Raw genomic sequence first — 25176 nt, forward strand, 5'->3', positions numbered from 1 at the left:
AAAAATTTAGGACAGGTTATGACTCGAGGCAGCGAAAGAAGTATCGAAGGCTCCCGTCTTCGAAATGGGCTTCTTCCTAATTCTGTAGCAGCTGACAGTCTAGAGGAGTTCTCGAGTTAGACAGATAGTAACTTTCTATTTACTCGATATGAAGTTAGATGCGGTTTCTATAATAGTCCACTGGTTTTTGAAAACCAATTCAATTACTAGGGGATAACATGCTTCATCAGAAATGGGTTTCTTGGGTTCGAATCTCAGTCTAGTTGAACGCACTTAATTCGAGTATTTGATACCTCATTTTTTATCCATTCCACCATTGTATTGTAAATATTGAATTTGCAATAATAAATACTAGTAGAAGCTACTTCTTACATAGTAAAAAACAGCTGTAGGTGCCATAATATATCTAAATGGAAAATGAAATTAAATGATAAATAAAATTTTAATGTAAATGTTAAAGTAAAATGTTAGTATAATAAAAGCATTAAAAATGAGCTAAATATTTTAAAATATTTATGTTAATAAAAATGACTGAGAATTATTTATCTAACAATCTAACAAAAGATGATTGGAGTAACTGATTTGAATAATTGAACCATTATTTTTATTTATTAATCAAATTTATATTAATAAAAATGACTCTAACATCATGATGGAACCGTGGTGGCTCAGGGGATAGAGCAATCGATACGAATTCTGCACCCTCACGCACCGACCACAGTGCTGATGTAAAATATCCTCAGTGGTAGACAGATCATAGGCTATAGTCCCCTTGCCGCCAGACGAGCCATGGGAGGTTTTCGTGGTTTTCCTCTCCATGTAAAGTTTTCCCTCAAGAAGTTCTCCACGAAGGCACATTTTTCCCTATACTTGAGCCAGGAGTTCTCTTGTCTTCTGGATTGGATTCAAAATTACAAGACTTCGAATTTGAACATTGGTAGTCGTAAATATAAAATTAGGTCGTCTGCTTAACAACGGTCATAAAATAAAATAAAATGTACATGTTGGCATACGCGGGAATGACCTTGCTGATATTGTGGCTCAAAATGCAAGGGTAATAAGAATAAGTGTGTCATAACAGCTTTTTATTTTAAACGAATATGTAAATCTAAAGTACAGCATGCTTGGAAAGAGCATTGGAATAAACAGATGATATTCTAAAAGAAATTTATCCCAGTCTTGACAACTTTGAAACAATACATGTTGATCGCAAACGCCAGGTTATAATCAATAGACTGCGTAAGGTCTTTCCCGTTTTACCCACATGTATTTACTGAAAACTTAACCTGCACTTAGTTGTTTTCTGTGTCATGTTGACGTTGCTATTTAACATATTTTAACCAACTTCAAACGATTCAAACATTTGAGGAACAAATTCTTTGGCAGCATTTATCCTGATCGTAAAACATTGCTAGGTGATCGATATATTAGAATCTTAAAAAGTTTGTGAAAAAACTAGGACTATATTCATTTTTTCAAAAAAAGAATGCAATCTTTTTACTTAGTGACTGGCGCAGTATAGCCATGTCTGGCTCTTGTACCAATAAATCTTAATCAACCAATCAATCCGCATTTTACCTAGAATGTATTTATTAACGTCTTCCGTATCATTAAAAAAAAGTGTGTTTCTCAATATCTTGTAATAATATTCATATTTAATTCTAATAATATTTTAAGCCAATCTAATTCTGCATCTAAATTTGAAATGTTTAAACAATTCAAATCATTTAATTGTATTTGTGTTGGAATTATTTAATTGATCGATGACTAATTCTATCTTCTAATTCGTTGATTGTTTGATTGTTTTTGGATATCACAAAAATGAATAATTGTAATTATATTTTAAGCCAATCTAATTCTGAATTTAAATTTGAAATGTTTAAACAATTCAAATCATTTAATTGTATTTGTGTTGGATTTATTTAATTGATCGATGACTAATTCTATCTTCTAACTCGTTGATTGTTTGATTGTTTTTGGGTATCACAAAAATGAATCTATAACATTATATACAAAATTAAACGTACAGAAACGTTACTGTTGTTTCATCAAAAATCTTATTTTCACTTTAAAGTGTGCCTAGGGTAGTTTGAGAACTGAAACTATTTCCGGCGCTTTAAAGCTTTTTCTAGATCAGCGGTTTCCAATTTTTTCGGTTACGGAACCCTAAACTTAATAATCAGGTTTCTTCCAGTGGAACCCCGACTTCATAATTAATAAAGACAATTGTGTGTAAGCATTAACCATTAAAAGACTACATTTATTTGACTTTTAGACTTTTTTATATTCAACAAAATGAATGGAATTTTTTCATCGTTTTATCATTAGTAGCCTTAAAATAGGTTTTATGTGCGACAGTTGTATTCTTAGTCATGGAGATGAATTTAGTCCAGCAAGACATTTGTTTTTATATTGCTATTAAAAAAAGAACTCTTATAAAAGTTTAAAATGAAATGAAAAGTGCAACGTGAAATAATAATGAAATTTTATATAAATGCATATCCTTTTCATAATTTCTCATGATTGTTGTTGGAAAAATAATATGCTTTTTTAAATTTTCATTTCTCTCATTTTTGCATATTACGTCAGAGGTAATTTCATAACAGAAATCAAAATAATAACTAAATACAGGATTATTTATTGGTTCTAAATATTGGAACAGTTTTCGAAAAAAGTTTAAAAAAGTCTTAACTCTCGTAACCCCTCTAACTATTCACGGAATACAAAGGTTCCATGGAACACCATTTGGGAACCACTAATCTAAATAATCTGCAGAATAAATAATTTCTATACTTTATATTCCTCAAACATTTACAGTTTTATAATTGCCTCTATAAATAGCCGAGTTGAAAAAGTTTTTTAAAAAAAACGACTTTCTACTCGATTTCAACTTTTAAGCAAGCAAAGATGCCAAACAAAGGTTTGCATTGTGTATTTTTCATCATTTCATGATTTTATTTCGCCGCGTTCTTAAATTTTAAAAAAATATAATAATATTTGTGTTTTAATGTTTCGCTAATTTTTATTATATTTCACTCTTTTAACCTAATTTTTAGGGTAAATAGACCTCAGGCCCTGAAGTATTTTAAATATTTCTTTCGAAACCATTTTCATGCATTTTTGCACATGTTATAATTGGAACGTGTTTAATTACTTAGAATGAACTTCTGCCTAAATTTCATTAATTTAGGAAACTCTTTTTTTCCACGTCACACCATGAAGTTCTAAAAAAAGTTCGTTTTGAAGAAAAAGTGAAAATATGCTTGCCGGTGGCTTTGAAATTAATTAGCAAACTAAGTTTCATTTTAATTAAATTCTCACCTCCTTCTGCGTAAATTCATAAGACGTTTAAAGTAGGAAAAAGATTTTGTATTATGCTTTTCCTGTAACAGCTCGGTATTTAAAAAACCTTGGTTGTTACGTCAGGTTTTATCTTTCAAAATTAGTTCAGTGTCAAATGCACAGATTCTATTAATAGCATATTCGAAATATTAGGTCTATTTTTTCTTAAAAACAAACTAAGGAAAACTAATCGAAGTGTGAAAATAAAAATAAAAAAATTAAATGTTGAAGAAAATAACTATATTATACACCGTGGAAAAAGTGAGAGTTTAGTTAATTAATTAAAAATAAATTAGCTTGCATCATACATGGGCAACTGAATTGCATACGAAAAAAAATCTGTTAAGTACACTTAATTCGCGTCAAATTTATTAATTCTAAACAAAGTTTATGTATTTTAAAACATGCTTCGCAAAAACGCATTTTTTCAAATTATGATCCTTAGACTTCTTCACATTGAAATTAGTAAATAATCTTAGAAAAATTTAAAAGAAACTAAGAAAAATTATCGAAACACTTCTCCTTACTAAATTATATCTATATTTAAAATTTAGAAATTGTTGATTACATTTTGTAGTAGTGTTTTTCTTTAGTTCGTTTACGGAAAATTAGTATTTTTACTTACACTCTAAGAAAAAAAACCAGTACCCGTAATTATAACGAGCTTCAGTAAATTTAGTAAAGTTGACCGTCAATTTTTACGGTAATCATATAAGACTTCTTAATTTAATTTGGAAGATACACCCTTTTACATTATGGTTATAGCTTTATGCTACTGACATAAAACATTGGGGACAACAGGACATTGGTGACCACGGACAAAAAACACGCAACTATTTTACTCTTCAACAAATGCCTGCACTAAATAGTTTCACCTCGCTCCATGGTTGACCTTGATTCAAATAGCAATTTTCCCGAGTTCAAACAACACCAAAGCACGAACAGAAAATACCTTTCAATGAGAATAATGTTAGTTTATAATCAGTGGCCATGTATTTCAGAAGAAAAAGTTACGGGCAAACCTGTATTTTACGTTCATGATAGATTTAAAGACATAAATGTATTTTTACGGTCAATGACTGGAACACGTTTTGACGGTCTTTGACCGTAATCTAAATTTGAAATTTTTCGGAATGAAACTTAATCGATGTTTGCTTTTATATTCTATTTTCAACCCACTTTACTTTGCTCATTTCAAATCCACTATAATGGACAAAACTGTATGCTTCTTTGTGAAACGCAACTTATTATACTTTAAAGATGCTTGATATCATCAGTCTCCCCCTCCATAGAATGAAATATTTTTATTACTGTTTGTTACTATTCAATTACACTCATAATTTTGAATTCCAGAATCAATATAATCAGTCGAACGTCACTTTTTTTTATCATCATTATTCCAAATAAATAAAAACTCATGCTTAAAGAATTACAATTTATATACTCTTTGAAAACGCAGCGATTTTTAACACCACGAAAGCCTTTTAAATAAACGTATTATTATTGAGTGAAAAATTCTTGAGTATCATACATCTTAAAAACATTATTTTGTTGCATTCTGGCAAAAAGAAAAGTGGAAAAAAATTTTATGATTTTTTTTTACAAGACGTCAGAGCTTATTTTCTTTATTTTTTAGTAATTTAGTTTCTACCAGCTAATTTTCGAAAAAAAAATAATGAAATCGACAATTCCATAAGCTACTTTTTCTAGTATATGTAACTGCAAGTACTAAGTTGCTTTTGCAATCCAGTGAGGCTTTCCCTTCAAATTTCCTTATTTCGATCTTCTTCTCTGTCAGTTACATTTTTTATTTTCTATTTTTGTATCAGGAGATTGGCTCAGGGTATGGATGGGTGGCCTAATGTAAACAATAACAAGCGTCCTTAAACAGGAAGAAATTTAGAAAATTTCCGGTGTATCCCTCCGCTTATGTTATGACTACGAGGCGATGTGTGAACAAGCCTAATATTCTATGCAGTTTTGTTATTGTAATTTGGGTTCAAATCTAAACATAATTGTACCATTCATAAGATCTTTCAGAATCAAAATTTTGGAAAGTTGATATCTCATTGTGAATAATTCTTAAGGTTTGCCATGTTTTGTCTTTTATCCCTTTTTTGGCTACATTTGAATAAAATGTCGCCAAAAATATCTTTAAAAATATCTTTTTAAGTTAGCCAAATTAGAAAATATTCTAATGATTATAATATTAATATGATAATGCTGAAGTTTAAAGGCTGAAAGAAAGAACTAGGTACATATGAAATACTGCAAAAGATATGATGCAATAATATGATGGCGCGTTTGTTCAATCTGCGGCGTAAAAATACATCGGAAGTAGTAACCCGGAAGTCTTGCGAGAGCAATTTAACCTCTAGAGCCACCACCTTAGCTTTACATGATCACCCATCCATAGAGTGTCCTCCTTCCAATAAGGTGAAAGGGGTTCGAATCCCAGCTATGGCTGGCCGATACAAACTCTAAACACTGCTCGCACCGACCAGAGTGCTGACGTAAAATATCCTCAACTGACGGATCATGGGTTAAAGTCCCTTTACCATCTGGCTAACCGTGGGAGGTATTCATATTTTTCCTCTTCATGTAACGCAAATTCGGGTAAGTTCTATCAAAAAGGCCTGCACGAAGGCAAACTTTCTCCCAATACTTGATCCAGGAGTTTCCTTGTCTTCTAGACTGGGTTCAAAATTACAAGGCTACAGAATCAAACTCTAGTAGTCGTAAACCCAAAAAATGGGTCGGCTGTTTAATGTCGGTTATAAAATAAAATAAATGTCATAATAATTGCTATGCTTTAGTTTTCATTTTAAAAATATTTATTCAAAATTTCATAGTAAGAGTATTATATTTTTAGAACCCTTGCCAAAAATGAAGTGGAAAAAAACATAATCATTCGAAGTGGCTCACTAATATTTAAGCGAGAAATAACAAAAACGCATTTTTAATCGGTCGATTCTTTACTAAGGAAGTTATTATTAAAAAAATCTGATTGGCTTGTGAAATTCAGGGATATTTAATTTCCTATTTAGACTTTCTTAGTTATTATTTGTTAAATTTTAATTGCGTTTTAATGCTTTCCCTGGTTAAATATTGTTTAACATTTACTTTTGGACTTCATATTTAAAAAGAATCCTAAAAATATATATTAAAAGCGGAGGTTACAGAACACCCTGTAAGTAGGCTCCCTTTCATAGATAACCGGGAATTTCTGTTGTCTTCTAAAAGTATTAGTCATTTAATGTAAAATACTATTAAATAAAAACAATACCACGAAGGTATTTTATGAAATTTTACATAAATATAAGGGCATTCTAGATTTTAGGTAAAACATATTGTTAGATAAATTTTTATGAATTTGATAAATAAACTGCAAACCAACAACATTTATTTCTGGTAAAATAAATTTAAATATTAAACAGGTATCTTAAAAACGCTTTATTTCTTTAACAATAATTTTTTAAGTCTTAGGTTAAAATTCTGAAATTAATTATTACTCTAAATATTCTACAAAAAGAAAACATATTTTCAATTAAACTAAATCACCCATGTTTATAAGCAAAACCCTCTTTAATCGAAAACAGAATGTAATTTAAATTCCAAATAAGCTTAAAAAAATTGAATATTTTTGCATAGATTTGTCTGTATGCCAATTTTGTCTCACTTTAAATAAATACTCGATTTATTTAATCCGTTATTTTTCTTACTTTTAAATTATTTTTCATTAAATAAATTCAGGAAACAAATGTATGGTAAATAATAAATTTTAAATATTTAAGCATAATCCCATTTAATTTTTTTTGTAGAAACCTTTTTCAATTCATATTTTAATTAGTTTCGATTTAAAGTTAAACAATGCTACACAAAACAACCATTGGAGAAGAATTGTATAATTCCTTTATTATATTATTCGTTTTCTTTTCAACCGACAGACTAATTAAATATATGTAATTAGATATTCAAGCAAAACTAACTTGTTGGTAGGAAAGCTACAGAATTTAATTAGATTTAAAAAGAAAAAAAATCTAAAATCATTTCTTACCAAACATACATTTTTAACTTTTTTGTATTTTCAACAAACTTGATTTTTACAAAATTCACGTACAGAAAAAAAAAGCATCAGGTCTATTCCTTTTTCCTGTAAACAAAATAAATTGCCTCCACTCTCTACGATTTCAGGAAAAGGTTCTGTTGTCTTGTAAGTTGATAAAGCAATTTATGAAATTACTTAGAGAAAACTGTTTTTTTTTCCCAATTCCTCATATTAATTAAACGAAGAATAATTAAATATGGCAAACGCGTAGCAAGGTATTTAATTAGAGTTCATTTAAAGGAATTTGATTTGCTCTCTCTTATTTTCTCGTATACGATTCTAATTCCATTTAATTAGAATTTCTTATTCAAAACAAGCTTTAGTATGAAAAAATATCCAATTACATTTTTTTTTGTTTTTGTTTTGCAATTGTTCTTGTCTTTAATCTCCGTGCGGTGAGAAATTTCTTCGTCCAATTTCATTTGTAATTAAAATTGTGTAGAAAGATTAAAATTAATTGATGTATTGGCAACAGATGCAATTATTGTTATCAGAAGGCTTAGTGACATAGATGCATTTTACGAATTATATAGAATTCTGGTTTGAAAAAACGAGAAGAAACGAGATGATGAAAATTAATTACTCTTTTTTGCAAAAGAAGAAATTGATTCCACTTAACTTTAAGCATTTGGTACTGAAGTTTTTTTTACTTCTCTTGAAGAAATCCATTATATTCTGCTAACTAATAACAACTTAAGTTAAAATACAGAAAAGTAAGGAAATTAGTATTTCTATAAAGCACTTGCGACGACCAGTTGGTCTGTCTACTGAAGCTCAGCGTTTCGTGGGTCCATATTGTCTCTGCTGCCTGCATTCATGACTTTGAATCCTTTGTAATAATATTTTGAGTTCAAATTGGATAAGTACAGTTTAAGAACGAACTCGCCATTGAGAGGCTTCGTTAAATAATATAAAAAATCACAAATTCATAACTTTACGAACTTATGCACCTTACCTCATCACCTTACGACCTTATTTATGCCCCTTATCTCATCTCTTAAAACCTTATGCACCTTACATCATCACTTTACGATCTTATGCACCTTACCTCATCACTTTACGACATTATACACTTTATCTCATCACTTTACGAACTTATTTATGCACCTTACATCATCTCTTAAAGACCTTATATACCTTACCTCATCACTTTACGACCTTATGAACCTTACCTCATCACTTTACGACCTTATTTATGCCCTTTACCTCAATACTTAAAGATCTTATACACCTTACCTTAACAATTTACGACCTTAAGCACCTTACTTCATCACTTTACGACCTTATACAACTTAGTTTATGCACGATCAAATAACATGGACAACTAAAAATAAAAATAAAAACAAGAGCCCAAGACACAAAAGATGCTAATTTTTCCAGTGTGGAATTTTTTTTTAAAACTTTCTCTTTTTTTTTTACACAAATGAACTAGAAAGAAACTGCACGAAAATGTTCAAGTCAAAATATTCTTTTCGAACTCAATTCATACGTCCCCTAATACCAGCGCGTCAAGAAAGCAGAAATGGTAATTCAATATCCGAATTCATACGCAGAAAGAAGTGAAGAAAAAGATATTTATAAGTTAATTTGACAAAGAAACAAATTTTCGAAATTCAACAAGACAGATGAGAAAGTTATTTCGAGAAAGATTAACGTAAGATTGGAAGAAGTACACCAGAGAAAATATATGCTCCATTCGAAATATTTCAGAGAAAAAAGTTTTCGAAACTACTTATGAAATAAAACAGTTTCAGAATTTCACTTTCGAATCAAAATAATTTTTGCTTTAGTTTTTTTCCTGGAAATTCAATCAGATATTTTATAAGAGGGTCGAAGAGAATTACTTTTGAACACTTATTTTTCACAAGTTCAACAAGACTTGTTTTAGTAAATACTGAATTTAACTGTCTCATTTGGAGGCTTTTTTTAAATAACTATTTCATTATAGCGTAATCATATAAATAAGCTATTGCAAAGCTATGTGCATCATTTAAAGGTTTATTAAAATTTATAAAGCCTTACATTAGAACGAACCAATATTTCAGGAACTATTTAATTGTACAATAAAATAGCAGGAAATAAAATTAATATTATATCGAAGAAGAAGAATGTGATTCATGGAACTGTTATAGCAGATAAAGATAAGCCTGATTCTTAATAAAATGACTGGTGTTGACATGATGTTAAATATGTAGATTTTTTTGGCCGGGATAGCCTGGTTGGTAGGGCGCTGGGCCCATGTCCGACAGTTCGTGGGTTCGAACCCCGTCGGCCGAAGACTCCCCGTGTAGTTGGTGACTGATGCACGTTAAAATTCTGTCGAGTCGCAATGTCCTACATGTTCCCATAACAAATCAAACCTCTGGGGGTACTGGATTGGATTCTCTAATTCAGGTCAAAATTACGATCTGTGGATGAATGAATGAATGGTTGTATGAATGGGTGCGCCTTATAAGCAGGTGTGACGTATGATGTGGCAGAAGTCGAACTCTTGACCATAGATGGCTCCACTGAAAAACAAGAATCGCACACTCTGCCTTAAATTTGCTCGGTTTCACCCAGTAGTCTTGTCCGTGTAGCAAATGGCATTAGAACCAACCATATGTGGATTTATAACATTTATTTATCTGTTTCTTATTATTAATTTAGTTTTACAAATTTAAAGGGTTTTACTAAACTTTATATTTTGAAAACTAAAGGTAATCGGTAATTTTTTATTTTTTCTGTTCTACTTTATTTATGGCAATTCTGTTTCACTTAATTATTTACTGTTTGATTATCACCTTATAGATACTATTTAGTCCATGCTATTCAATTTGCAGGCTTTGTATCATTATATTCTACTCGATTCTCTTCGGTTATTCAATATCGAACCTTAATGGTGATTCCTTGTACCATAATTTCTTTTCTCCTTTTCTCCAATTCTTTCCCCAATCTTAATAGTGTACTTAGTTAAAGCTATAATAATGATTCATATATCGTGCATTATTAAGGTTAATTTATTTTGCCTCAGTAACGTTCATACATCGTGCTTTTAGATTCATCTGGTGTGTTATATTAAGATTCATATATCGTGCATTATTAAGGTTCATTTATTTTGCCTCAGCAACGTTCATACATCGTGCTTTTAGATTCATCTGGTGTGTTATATTAAGATTCATATATCGTGCATTATTAAGGTTCATTTATTTTGCCTCAGTAACGTTCATACATCGTGCTTTTAGATTCATCTGGTGTGTTATATTAAGATTCATATATCGTGCATTATTAAGGTTCATTTATTTTCCCTCAGTAACGTTTATACATCGTGCTTTTAGATTCATCTGGTGTGTTATATTAAGATTCATATATAGTGCATTATTAAGGTTCATTTATTTTGCCTCAGTAACGTTCATACATCGTGCTTTTAGATTCATCTGGTGTGTTATATTAAGATTCATATATCGTGCATTATTAAGGTTCATTTATTTTGCCTCAGCAACGTTCATACATCGTGCTTTTAGATTCATCTGGTGTGTTATATTAAGATTCATATATCGTGCATTATTAAGGTTCATTTATTTTGCCTCAGTAACGTTCATACATCGTGCTTTTAGATTCATCTGGTGTGTTATATTAAGATTCATATATAGTGCATTATTAAGGTTCATTTATTTTGCCTCAGTAACGTTCATACATCGTGCTTTTAGATTCATCTGGTGTGTTATATTAAGATTCATATATCGTGCATTATTAAGGTTCATTTATTTTGCCTCAGCAACGTTCATACATCGTGCTTTTAGATTCATCTGGTGTGTTATATTAAGATTCATATATCGTGCATTATTAAGGTTCATTTATTTTGCCTCAGTAACGTTCATACATCGTGCTTTTAGATTCATCTGGTGTGTTATATTAAGATTCATATTTCGTGCATTAGCTCGTACCTACTATAGTACTGACTTAAAATATCTTCAGTCGTAGACGGATCATGGGTTAGAGTTCCCTTGCTGCCATGGTAACCATGCGAGGTATTCGTAGCTTTCCTCTCCATACAACGCAAATATGGGTTAGTTTTATCAAAACGGACTCCAAGAAGCGAATTTTTCCCAACACTTGATCCAGTAGTCTTCTTCATCGTCTTCTTTATCGGATTCAAAATTATAAGGCAAAATTAAATTGAACATTGGTAGTCATGTACCAAAATTTGGAGAGGCTGTTCAACGACGTTTATGAAACAGAATAAGATACTATTGTTCAATGCAATTCACATCATTAAAAATATTCCTGACCAAGCCCGTTGTGAACTAATAGGTTAGTGTTCTACTATTCAGGTACCCAAAATGCACAGTTTTTTTCAATGTGGTCAGTATCACGCACAAGCCACCTTTACTTCCAAGACAAACTGCTATCTTCAAGCCACCATCGTGGCTCAGAAGTGTAGTAGAATGAACAGATTTCCCTTGACCAGTTTAACCTTTTTGCATTAAAAGACTAGTTTCCAAACAATTTTTTTTAAATAAATAAATAAACTTTGAATGAGTTGATCATGGATCAATCTTTAAAAAAAACAGTTGAATTCCATTGCTCAGTTGAGTATCATTTCATCAACACACTTGTCAGATTTTTTCGAGACGACTCTCTTAGAAGGAGCAACAGGAGAAATCTCTGAATCAGGGAAAGGAAGAGAAGTAAATGATCGATCATCTGATAACAACCGCAAAAATAAAACGGCAACATCACTTCACTTCAGATCTCAGAGTTATAAATCGTTTCTCTCTTTGCAAATGATGATAAATGTGATGCCTCTGTGCGAACCAATTTTTTTGACATTTTCTTCAAATGAAGCCTTCATGCAAATTTGATTTTGAGTTTATTAATACTTGCGTGAATTGTGTTTCCTTTTTCATAAAATTGAAAAAAAATATTTAAAAAAGCATTACACTTAACCTTCTTTTAAAAAAATTTTTTTACTGATTTGCAAATATTATTTTAATGCATAACTGACATAAAACAACCGATTCATATCGAGCTTTCGATCATATAAAAATTCAACTTGTTTCGGAATCCTGAACCTAACCTAGAAGACAAGTAAGTTGTGTGGCAGGTATTAGGAAAAATTTTCATCCATGGAAGATATTTTGCCATACAGTTTTTAATATTAAAAAAAATTATCTATATGAAAAATTTTTTTTAAAAAATAGATAATCATTTTTGGGCTGTTGGCGGGTTTTAAGACGTTAAATTACAAATAAATTTGAAATATTTAAACGAAATAAAACTTTATTTAAATCAAACAGAAATTATGTATTGTTTTTCAATGATTTTGTATTTTATAAAAATGTTAGACTGATTTGGCAACGCGCTACAATTTCCCACAACCTAAGGTCTTCAGAAGACGCCATACCGAAGAAGAAAATTTTCATCGCAAATTCTCCTACTCCTTTATTATTAATTTGAAATTTAAAAGAACCATAAAGTAAGTTCAGGCAAACCTAGAGTAAGTCATAAAGTTTCAATTGCTGAAAAAAAACTAACAAATTATTAGAAAAGATATTCTCCGTTGCGTAGTCCTAAAGTTATCCTCTCATAATTTATTTTCATTTGTATATTTCAAAATTTTCTTTTCAGTATTTAAAACTTCATGGCTTTACTCTAGGTTTGTCTGAACTCACATTTTCTATAATTTAAATTTTAAATTAGTAACGAAAGAGGTAGGGAATTTGTGCCGAAAATTTTCTAACTGCACGATCACGAAAATTTCACAACAAATCGCATTATCGCTAAGGGGTTGCTAAGGAATCGCTAATTAGGTTATCGTTGAATCGCGTTGGCTCAGAGGATAGAGCTTTCCCCTTCCAATGAGGTGAACCGGGATTCGAACCCCAACAATACCTGGTCGATTCGAATTACCCATCCGGCTTGCACCAATCACAGTGCTGAAGTGCTGACTTAAAATATCTTCACTGGTAGACGGATGATGGGTTAGAGCCCCATTGCCGTCAGGCTAACCGTGGCAGGTTCTCGTGGTCTACCTCTCCGTGTAACGCAAATGTGGGTTAGTTCCATCAGAAAGTCCTCCACGAAGGTAAATTCCTCCCATTACTTGATCCAGGAGCTCCCTTGTCTTCTAGATTGGGTTCAAAATTACAAGGTTACGGAATTAAACTCTAGTAGTCATAAATCCAAAAATTGGGTTGGCTGCTCAATGACGATTATAAAATTAAATAAATGTCATAGTAATTGCTATGCTTTAGTTTTCATTTTAAAAATATTTACCGTCAGGTTAACCGTGGGAGATTCTCATGGTCTTCCTCTCCATGTAACGCAAATGCGGGTTAGTTCCATCAGAATGCCATCCACGAAGACAAATTTCTCCCAATTCGTGATCCAGGATTTCCCTTGTCTATAGGATTGGGTTCAAAATTACAAGGCTACGGAGTTGAACATTAGTAGTCGTAAACCCATAAAATTGGGTCGACTGTTCAACGACGGTTATAAAATAAAATAAAATGAAATTAGGTTAACGTTATAGTTAATGCAAGACAAACTCAAAGAAAAATATTTCTATTTTAGGAAATCAAATATTAATCAACCATAAGTTTACTGAGAAAAAATTAAATAGTTCGAGATAATTTATCCAAATTCAAGCTAATTGAACAAATTTCAAAAATAGAATTTCTTTATTCCTTTTATTTAAAGCTTTATTACAACTCACATTTTCATTTCATACTTTTTAACTCAACCAAAATTGCAATAAATGCATAATTTTCTCCTGCAAATTACCAAAGATATCTCATTAGTTTTATGCTAATTTCTGTAAAAATAATTTTATGCAACGCCCACATAAATTGAATAAGTTATATCTTTATCTACCAAGTAATCAATGAAAAGCTAAAAATAAATTATAAATTTATGACTTTAAATTTGAATTTATAGCAGGCTGTATTTATCTCCAAGCTTATCAAAGTTAAATGGAAAGATTTTAATTATAAAATGAATATTTCATATTCAACCTATTCGAGAGAAGGAATCGTAAAATCTTTTATACATTATAAATAGACATTGCATTCTATATTTGCATAGAATTCAAATATTCATAAAAAAAGTTTATTTTGTAGTAGGATAGAATTTAAAGGAACAGAATGAAGGATAGTGAGTCAATAAAAGATTAATACACGCCTACAAGACTAATTTTATATTCATAAATTCTAAGCTATAAAAGGAAAGAGCCATTTGGACATTTTAAACCTTCATCAACATTTATTTTCCTTTGAGTTTTATAATTTTCTAAAGAATTTACATTTTATATCTTGTTTACATTACACCAAGATACTTTCATAAGAGCTAAGTGAAATAATTGATTTAAAGGGTTTTGTTAAATTTGTGAATATCAGCTTCAGAATCTAACGAAACATTTGACGTTTTAATACTTTAAATTGAGTTTTTTTTAAATTGAGTTTATTTTCTAATTCCTTATTAAGTATTAGAGTTTGTTTTTATTATTTCATAAAATGTTTCATTAATAAATAACTTATTAAAGTAACTCTTTAATTTTTTTAAAAAAAAAAGGGGGAAGCAGCTTTAGAATATGGTGAAGCATTAGACCCTCAATCCTTAAGCATTTTTTAAATTTCTATAAAATTAGCTTCTGTAGAATTTAAACTTTAGATCCTGTTAACATTATTCGGCGTTTTCTACATGTATGAAGTTGCGTATGTAGTTGTATAATATGTTGAGTAAAGTTTTGTTAAATTTAAGAATATCACCTTCTTAGACGAACAAATATATAAAAAAAGTTGGCTCTGATGCAATTTTTTCCATTGAAAAAAAACTGTTTAAACTGTCCACATCTGACTGAGAATAACATGTTATTAACCCCCAAAAGTAAATGAACCATCGGGTTTTTCTAATAACCGCTTTCAAATTCTCTAATTTTTCAAACAATGAAAAAAAAAATTTTTTTTTCAGTTCTAAGCCTTGTTTTCCACAAATGTCATTCGTTAGATTTCGATAACTTTTTTTTGTTCTTTTCTTGATTAATAATATGTGGTCCCTTGTATGACTCTTATGCGGATTTTTTTTCCTTAATTATTGAGAAGGATTCTGAAAATGTACACTAAGGGTGGTTTTTACGTAACATTCTGCATAGCTTAGTTTAAATAAAAGTCTAAATCCTGGTTAGCTTTCAGAATACGAAATTCATTTATAATTTCACCTTACTCGCAAACATAAGTCCCTCAACAAAATCTATCTGAAATTCTTTTTTTTTCTGCAATCTTTCAGTGCTCTGTATAAAATGTAAGCATACGTGTCAAAATAAATGACGAAATCACAGCAGGATTTTGACATTTTTAAAAGATTTCGTTTTAAGTGAAAAGTGGGAAAATCTAGTTAAATTCTTTTGCACACTGAAAAAAAAGTATAGTTATTTTATATGTTGGTAAAATTGGCACTAAAATATGGTTATATAATACGCCATGCAATTTGGTTAATGGGAAAAATGATTTATCGTGTTACCTTATGCTGTGATTTTATCATATTGTCTTATGAAAATAACACAAAAGCAATTTATTCGGTTAAATTTACTTTTCAGTTTTGTATTTTCTTCTAAATGTATGGTTATAAGAACTATGATTTTGAAAACCGAGATTTCCGGTGAACCGTTACTATACGCTTTATTAACCTGAATTATGTTTTGTTTTAACCAAAAATGTCCTTACTTTTAAGTACGATAATTTTACCAGAATTGTTTCTACATATAGGAATTGTGATAGTTTTTCTTTCAAAAAACACTACAAAAAATTATCTGAAACTTGAAAGTATGGATCATCATTAGATTTCCATATTATCTTTAATTGAAATCGTTATTTACTGAAACAATGACTAAAATGAATCCTATAATATGAGTCTACAAGTAATTATATGATCTGACATTAAACGTAATCATGATTATATATCTAAACTTGATTACAGGTTATTATGTACTCTTAAGCCCTGAATACAATTACATATTGATTAGTCGTCATCACTGTGTCAAATTAGCCTGCATAATAAGGTTTTATTTGTATTTTTTTTTTAATATTGTACTAAAGATAAGATTTCATGCGAAAATAAAAGTTTTCCAATATAAAATCTTAGTATTTCAAATAATAATGATACGAATTTATGTCATTATTACTAATGCCTAAGATAACATGAAGCTATTAAACTGGTAATCACGATCGGAAATAGTAATAATATCAAGATAACAAAATGTTTAATTATTTATTATGTCAACATTATCCGTAATGAATATCTGACTCTAACATCAAATTACTGATGGGGTAAAAATAGGTGTTATTTCTGCAATGGTCTCTAAAACTTAGAACTCAAGGAAGGAGAACTCAGTGATTAACAATTAGTAAATGTGATGGAAAATATTGGAAATTTTGTAAAATGTTTCAACGCAACATAAATATTTCACATTTAAGGATTTTTTTATTCACGGTTACGACATAATGTGAACTTTGTAATGCAACAATATTTTTATTTGATATAGGGAATCCAGAATACGAAAAACTTTAAAACAGTCAGTTTATTATTGCTTAATCTAATTAAAAAGATCTTTTGTCTTTAATAGTATTGAGGAGTTTTCATAAAATGTGTTCTTAACACCTACTGAAAATCTGCCAAAAAATCATTTAGAAATAAGCCGTTAGCTGATGACAATATCTGAATTCAAATGTTAAAACAAACACAGTTAAATATTAATGAATGAAAATATTGAAAAATATTGCGTTAATTTTTTTAAAAAAAAAACAAATCTTTTTTTTAAAAAAGTATTACAGGACATATATGTGAATTTATATAAAAAAATTAATAATCAGAAAGTTCTTTAAAAACCTTTCAGCAATAAACAATTAAACAATAACAAGATATGAATGCAAATATTGAAACGAGATGAAAAATGAATGAATGCAAATATTGAAAAGTCCTAAATATCACGCATTGCGTTAATCTTATTAAAGAGCTCTTTTTTCTGTAAAAGTATTACGTGACTTTGTAAAGAACACAAAAATGAAAGCATATAAACTTTTTTTAAGGCAAATAAAGTGAAGCCAAGCTGAAACTTTCAAAAAAGACACTATTTTTGGAGTCACAAAACGTCAAAAGAAACTTTTTTTCCCTTCTTATTATGTCTCTCTTCCTTTATTCATTTCTTTCTGTCCAACTTTCTTATTGAAATATTTCTAAGAGAGTGAATAGCATCACGTAACGATCCTTGTAAACCTGTAAAGTTTTCTTCCCCGCATAAAGCCTTGCCAGATGATCGCATAAAAGAGGAAAAGAGAAAAATTCAACACAAAGAATTGCTTTAAGCAATGATGGTTCGAATTTCTTTTAACATTCGATGATTTATGATAAGAATTGAATTTTATTTCCAATTGTAAACTAATTTAAAACTTGTTTTAAAATAATTAGATTTTAATAAGTATGTGTAATGGACTAACCAATGATTATATATACATCAGATGACAATTGAAAAGCTTAATTGACGTCCAGGGGAGTTGAGGGGGGGGGAGTTTTTAGAAGCAATAGTTTCAAGACAATGGTTTGAACTTCATATCATTGTCAGAAGATTATAAAATAAATGTAAACATAATGCTTTTTGTTACAAAATAAGCAAAGAAAAAATTATTTTTTAATAAGTGTCTTGTATTTTACATTTAATAATGCATACATAGCAGGGTTTAAGCTGAGTCTAAAAATTCATTAGCAAAAAAGCTAAAATCTGAAAAAAAGTTTTAGCAAAATGCTAAAATGCCATTAGGCTTATAAAATTACTTTATATCAAACAAGTACTGTAAGTTATCTGACAAAGAATAGCTTAATGTACAAGAATATCAAAAAGAATACCTATAACAAAAAAAAAAAACACATTTATTATTTATCAAAACATTTTGGTTTATAATTAACAATCTTCCTTTCTTTCATGTTTGCCCATTTTACAAATGCTTCTTGAAAGTTAAATGCACTTTCAGGGCCCTCAATATTAATCTTCTACTAAGCTTTTCTTTAATGGAATTTAGTAAAATCCTTTAGCAAAAATGCGAAAATGCTTTGTTGAATTTTAGCATTTTTGAGGGGTCTTTTCGCATTTTGCGAAAAAAGCTACCGTACCGGAAACCCTGATACATAGTGATAGAAAAGTGACTTTTGTATACAAGTCTTTGTACACAACTTCCTAATTTTTAGTGATTAAAGTAACTTTCAACACTGTACCATAAACATTCAAGTCATACACTGTAAAAAATTGTGATCAATTGACGGTATAAAGTACCGGCACTTTGGGTGTCTCATCCGTAATATTATTGACTGTAAAACTCATTTCATCGTAAAATTCATTTTCAACACGATATATCATACCATAATTTTTACGATAATACTTATTTAAGGCGGAGATAGCGTGGTTAGTAGAGCACTGGGCCCATGTCCAAGAGTTCGTGGGTTCGATTCCAGCCGGTCGAAGACTCCCCGTGTAGACTGATGCACGCTAAATCTGCCGAGTCGCAAAGTCCTCCATGTTCCCATAACAAACCAATACCTCTGGGGGTACTGATCTAGGAGTTTCCTTGTCTTCTGGATTGGGTTCAAAATTACAAGGCTACGGAGTTGAACATTAGTTGTCCTAAACCCAAAAATTGGGTTGGCTGTTCAACAACGGATATAAAATAATACTTGATAGAGTGATTCAGTGATTTTACTATAATTATTACTGTAAAAGTTTTGTTACATCAAATATTCTTTTTTGTAACTTGTTCCAGAAGAAATGGATTTTACATTAAAAGATACCTTCATTTTGAATGTCTGTACTTTTTACTGCGATTTCCAAAATTCTTTACGATGTAGATACAAATCTTTTGCTTCTAAATCATTCATCTATTCCCATACAGGAAGAAAAAAAAGATTTGATTTTCTTAAGAGGCAATAAAATCAATAATCCGTTTAAGAAATGAAATGGCACCGAAAAGCATTAATCATTTTAATTTCTTTTTCTAATTCTTTTTAAATGTAATAAGAAAATTTTTTTAATTTTCTTTGTACATCTATAATCTCTTGTGTAAAACAAAATGATTTCTGATAGTCTGTTGAACTGATCGCATTGAATTTAAATATAAAATGAGTTTAAACATCTTATTAATCGGTAGCAAATGGAATCATATTCTCCATCGTTATTTACCGATAAGTAACGAAAATTTTTATCAAATTCTACCCTAGTGATTTAAAATATAAAATAAAAACAGATTTTAATACATGATTGATTTATTCAATCATTTGGCCTCTTTCAAAAAGATTTCTAAATATATTTACATTTTAACCATAACACAGCGCCATCAGATAGATTGACTAACTGCATTCATCTTCTTTTTTTCATTTTACATACTGTCTACGAAAAAAAGAGATAAAATGTTAAAATGGCCAACTATTCTTTAAAACCAGCTGTTGTTTTGTTTTCAAAAAGCAAGCATACGTTCTATAAACAAATGTGATAAAAAATTGGAGAAAAAAATTTTTATATTTTTAATATTACGCTGATGCTAGAATAAATTAGCTGGTAACAGGGGAAAAAGTTGAAACTCAAACATATACTAACTTAAGTGAATTATTTAAAAGCTAAAAAATTAGCTAAAAAAGAAAACTGCTTAAAGTAATTTCACTTCAGAAAAGGTAACTACGAGAAACACACTAGGATGAATATTTACGCCATCTGGTGGATCTAAGATTGACGTTTGAAACTTTACTTGTCAAAGAAGAAATTAAAACTCTACATTAAATTAGGTTTCCTACCATTTTTGAGCATTGATGTCAAAATAAAATGGTTCTAAAATAGAATAAAACTCTCGGTCCATCAAAAGCAACGACTCCAAGCTTTCCATTCAAATTACATATTCTTAGATATACATTTTGACAAAACTACATGTGCAAAATAATATTTCGTTTTTCAATGGGTCAAAATCACTAAGCTGCACGTGCGGTCATTTGCTTAATTAATAAATTAAATTTTAATATTAAATCATACCTTACGATCTTCTTAGTAAACCTAACTATTTATGCACAAAAACCATTAAATTTTTTTGAAATCTTTTCTTAAGAATGTTATTTGTAGTACTTTCGTCAACAAAAAAATAAATAAATAAAAAATAAAAAAAACCACAGTTTAAGCGCCTGAAATTCAAAACGAAACTTAGATTTAAAACTATAAATACTATAATATAAATACTTCTTGCATGAAATAATTGCTTATGCTCGTAGATAATAAATATATATAAAAAAAATTAAGAAGGCTTCAAAGAAATGCTAATTTGGCGAAACTTTTTCACCTGCATGAAAATTAGCAATGTCGTTGATTCTCCTTCGATTTTTTATTTTTAGAATCCAAACAATACAATGTGAAAATTACTTTTTAAATATTAAAAAATCAGATTTTCAGACACTTTTCGCTTTCAATTAATTGCGGCTCTTCTTCATTTGGACTGTTTTCCGTCTTTTTCGCAATGAGGCTCTCGCTATAAAAATGCGCAAAACTTAACCTAACAGTAATGAATAACTGTTAAATAAACTGACAACAGTTAGAAAATTTACATATATTTCTATAGGCCGCTCGCTTTACAATGAGGCAAACATGGTTCAAATCTCAGCGATGGCTGATCGTTACAAATTCTGCACCCGGCTCACATAGGCTGCTAAAATAACGTAAAACATACTCAATGGTAGACGGATCATGAGTTAGAACCATAGGGAGGTTTTCGTGGTTTTCCTCCCAATTCAACTCAAATAAGAGATAGTTCTATCAAAAAGTCGACGGCTATTTTGCCCCAATGCTTAATCCGAGAGTTCCCTTGTCTTTTGGGTTGGGTATAAAATTACATGTTTGCGGAGTTGAACATTAGCAGCCGTAAAGCTAAATATGAGTCGGTTTTTCAATGCCGGTTACAAAATGAAATATTTTTCTCTGCAAATGTAACTTCATAAGAAGGAAGCTCCATCGGACATTTTAAAAAAATTTGAAAGGCAAAATAAATAAATAAATAATTTTAAAAAATAATCATTTAAGATTCTTTTACTTAATACTCCAATGACAGAAATAATAATCAATTCAGTGTTTTGCTCTTCAAACTTTAGCGACCAGCTCTAATCAGGATCCAAAAAATCCCTTTCAAACAGCTCAAATCCATTTCCTCGCCAAATCAAACACAATTCTCACAAAAAAGAATGAAAATTCCCTCTTTCAGTTGGCAATTACCGATGGCAACAAACATTAATTACTTCAGAAAACTCCACATTATCACATATTTTTAGCGTAATTAATTGCATTCGAATGTTCCATGAGCGAAAGATAATCGCGGAAAATCGAATCGAGAATTCCGCATTTCCAACTGGGAATTCCACCCCGCTATTATTTCGCTGTTGGAATGACAAGGGATGGCCCAACAGATTCCCGATAATTGCCGACCAGCCGCACCTTCCCTGGGATTGTTGGGACAAGTGTCACCACGTATAGCTTGATAAATAAGGCGACATTTCAGCGTCTTCAACTTAATGAAATGGATAAATTAATGTACGCTGACCGCGTTAATGGAAATTCAATTATATTCCACCAAACGATATGTGTGAGTCTGTCAGTGTTTCGTAATGCTTCGATTCTTTTTATTATTTTTTTGAAAAAAAATCTAACGTTATGAGATTTTTATTACTTTTATCTTATGATGTTGAGTGTTTTATAGAAAATTAAATTATTCTTATTTATTTATAAGGCAGACATCATAGAGTTAACACTAGAATAGCAACTAAAGTAAACAGCTTCCGCACTCTTGTCAACATTTTTGGGTAATTTTGGCAACAAGGGATGGTAATTGGTAACAAGGGATGTTGTAATCTTCTTGGTGTAATTTTTTTTTAATGTTTTCATTTTATTTATTAACTTGACAGCCTTTAGTAGGCAGAGGTTTTTAGACTCCTAATCCATTCTGCCAATAAAGGTCTTATACGATGCTTAATTGCATAGTCTGAGGGACGAAAATTATCACCCAGACAAGGAATTCAAAATTGCTCAAAATATTGCCCAGCAATAAGAACGTGTTGTTCTTTCGGGTATAAGTTCATTGATAACCCTGAACTTTCAGCAGCCCAGTAATATTTTCTTTCTCGTTGACAGCATTTGTTGGCACAAAATTAACATTTTGCTTTAATTTAGAAATAACCTTTACTTTATCATTTAAAGGTGGATTAAAATCTCTAGTTTGCTACATGAATTTAATTTGTTAACAACTAAAAAGTTGATTTTGAAGGGTGATACAAATAAAAATAGCGTAAATATTTTAATAGCACCGTGAAATCGCTGATAATCTTAACAAAATTATAATAAAAAATTTAATAATATTATAATATAATAAAAGTAATAATAACAAAATCTTGTTTCTCATATTGTTCACAATTGGATAACAAATTTTATTCTACGATCTCCTGGTGTTCTCACTATTTTACCTTTTTCTGATTTCATCTTGTGCGTGTTGCTTTTAGTTTCAAACTCCTCTTGGTTTATCGTTTTGATATTTTATCTATTGATTACGTTTAGCAGATTCTGTATAATTGCCATTAAATTACAACTCTGAACATAAACGCCAAAATTAATGCTGAATAACTCTGTCAATAACTTTTATTTTCTTATTATTATGTAATTTTTACTGAATGGATCAATATTCTCAAACTCATAGCATTTAAATTTTTCTCTTTTTGTAAATGATTTTGTCTGCAGAAAAAAAATCATTTAAATATGGAGACATTTATTAAATTTAGCCAGTTCTTAAAGCATTATATGAAATTCTGTAACAGAAAATTAATTTTTGTGTGACAAGAAACTAAGCCCGTTGCTTTTTCAATAGAACACACTAAACATAATTTTGGCAATAAAGATTAGCCTTACGGTAATTTGACTATATTAACAGCTATTAAGGCTAATTTTTTTGTTTTAGGAAAAAGCTAAATTTTAATGAAAGTTGATAAAATAAAATATTACGTCCTTTACGTCTTCTTCATCAATAGTTTTAATAATGAAAAAGATAAAATCGAGTAAATATTTTTTTCATGTAAACATTAATGTAGATAAATATAGATTTGCATTTTGAAAAAAGAAAAAAAACTCTCCCAAATGGATTTATAATAATGGATTCCAAATGGAAATATTATTCGTTCCAGAAATACATTGTAAAAAATTCTGAAAAATTGCAGTAAAATTTTATACCCTCATTTTTACTGTAATATTTAATGAATTACAGTGTTTCAGTTCATAATAATGAAAATTCACGGTATATCAGATATATTTTAGTACAAATATCATTCGATAATCTAACAGATTCTTTACATTAATTATTAAACTATTTTTTTTATAATTCAAAAATACCAAAATATATTTTTGCTTGTAATTAGAGCGTCTGAAAAATAATATATGTAAGGAACATTAGTGTACATCGTCTTCAAAGGGCTAAAAACTATAACAGAACGCTCATTTTTAGCTTCTGTAGGATCAGGACGAGACCTCATCCCAAGCATCCTTTCAGCACCTTTGCAAAACCGAATTTGACGAAGCTTTGGCGATGCTGCAATAGTTGCACACCTTGGCGACTGAGTGAACCGCCAGGGTTAGCGTGCTCCGTATCATAGCAACCTAGGTTTTCATTGAAAGCGCAACCAGCCATCAGCTAGGACGGATGTCAAGTAGTTTTTCCCTCGGTATACCTATGAGCGCGGGAAATTCAAGATGGTAAAACAATAATAAATAAGTAAATTCTGATTACAGTGTCATAAAAAGAAATTGAAGAAAATAGACCTGTTTCGTAGTGTGTGAAAATATAAAATAATATTTTCAACATGAAAAATCAAGTAATAAAAGCTCGATTTAAAGATTTCGGAGATGGCGGCTAAAAAGAAAACTAAATTAGAAAAGTGGAATTATGAAATAAATTGAAAAATTTAGCAAAGGAAAACTGAAAGTTATTTCAAAATGAAAATAAGATTTATGTCCATTTTTATGTGCGTGTGTTTTTTGAGCTTTGATGGTGCTGCCGCGTGGTTTAATTTATTTGTAAGCAGATCTGAAGGAAAAAGAATATTAGGTAAGTCAAGCGCAAATTGTTCTTTAAAATTTTTAAAGAGTTAAAATTTTAAATGAAGTGAAAAAAGTGTATCAAGTTTCAATTTATAACATACATCTTTGTAAATGCTTCTAAATTTTTTATTTAAATATTTAAATTAAAAGTGGAAATAGCTTGAAAATGCTTATACATTTAAATCGGCAATGATTTTAGTGTATTTATTAAAACGTTTAGCTTTAAATTTCAAAAAATTCCAAATAATACATTTTAAAGACTAATATATTGAGAATTTTAAAGACAAATATTGAGTTTGCAGTAATAATAAAGACTTCTAAATTTGATATTTGCTATCTATCGCAAATAAATGCAATAGAATCAGTGTTTAATGCAACAAACGTTTAAAAAAACATTATATTCGAAGATGAGGAGAAATTCTAAAAAATAAATCAACAGTTGTGAATAACAAATAAGCATTAAAAATTCAATTTAAGTGTTGCGTTGTTATTAAAAATAGTTCTATCTTTAAATTTACTTAGTAATAATTAGAACCAGAACAAAATTCGGGCTTCGAATTAGTACGTTAATGTACGCAAGAAATATTTTGCGTATAAT

The 25176-nt window shown here is 29.8% G+C and overlaps 1 protein-coding gene across 3 annotated transcripts in view; it reads left to right on the top strand.

Annotated features, from left to right (window-relative positions):
- Positions 1-25176, top strand: part of LOC107457355 (inactive tyrosine-protein kinase RYK) — a 185137-nt gene that overhangs the window by 109820 nt on the left and 50141 nt on the right. The window contains exon 1 of one of the 3 annotated variants that reach the window (XM_087166198.1): positions 24081-24585. The exons of 1 other annotated variant lie outside the window; for it this stretch is intronic. In XM_087166198.1, the coding sequence (XP_087022324.1) occupies positions 24474-24585 (112 nt within the window). In that variant the 5' untranslated portion in view covers positions 24081-24473. Of the gene's footprint in view, positions 1-24080; positions 24586-25176 lie in introns of those variants that run through there. One more of the 3 variants, XM_087166199.1, reaches the window with a different exon arrangement.

The sequence above is a fragment of the Parasteatoda tepidariorum genome, chromosome 6 (assembly GCF_982258835.1).
Source record: "Parasteatoda tepidariorum strain Cologne lab strain chromosome 6, Ptep-v5.0, whole genome shotgun sequence".
NCBI classification, from domain to species: domain Eukaryota; kingdom Metazoa; phylum Arthropoda; class Arachnida; order Araneae; family Theridiidae; genus Parasteatoda; species Parasteatoda tepidariorum.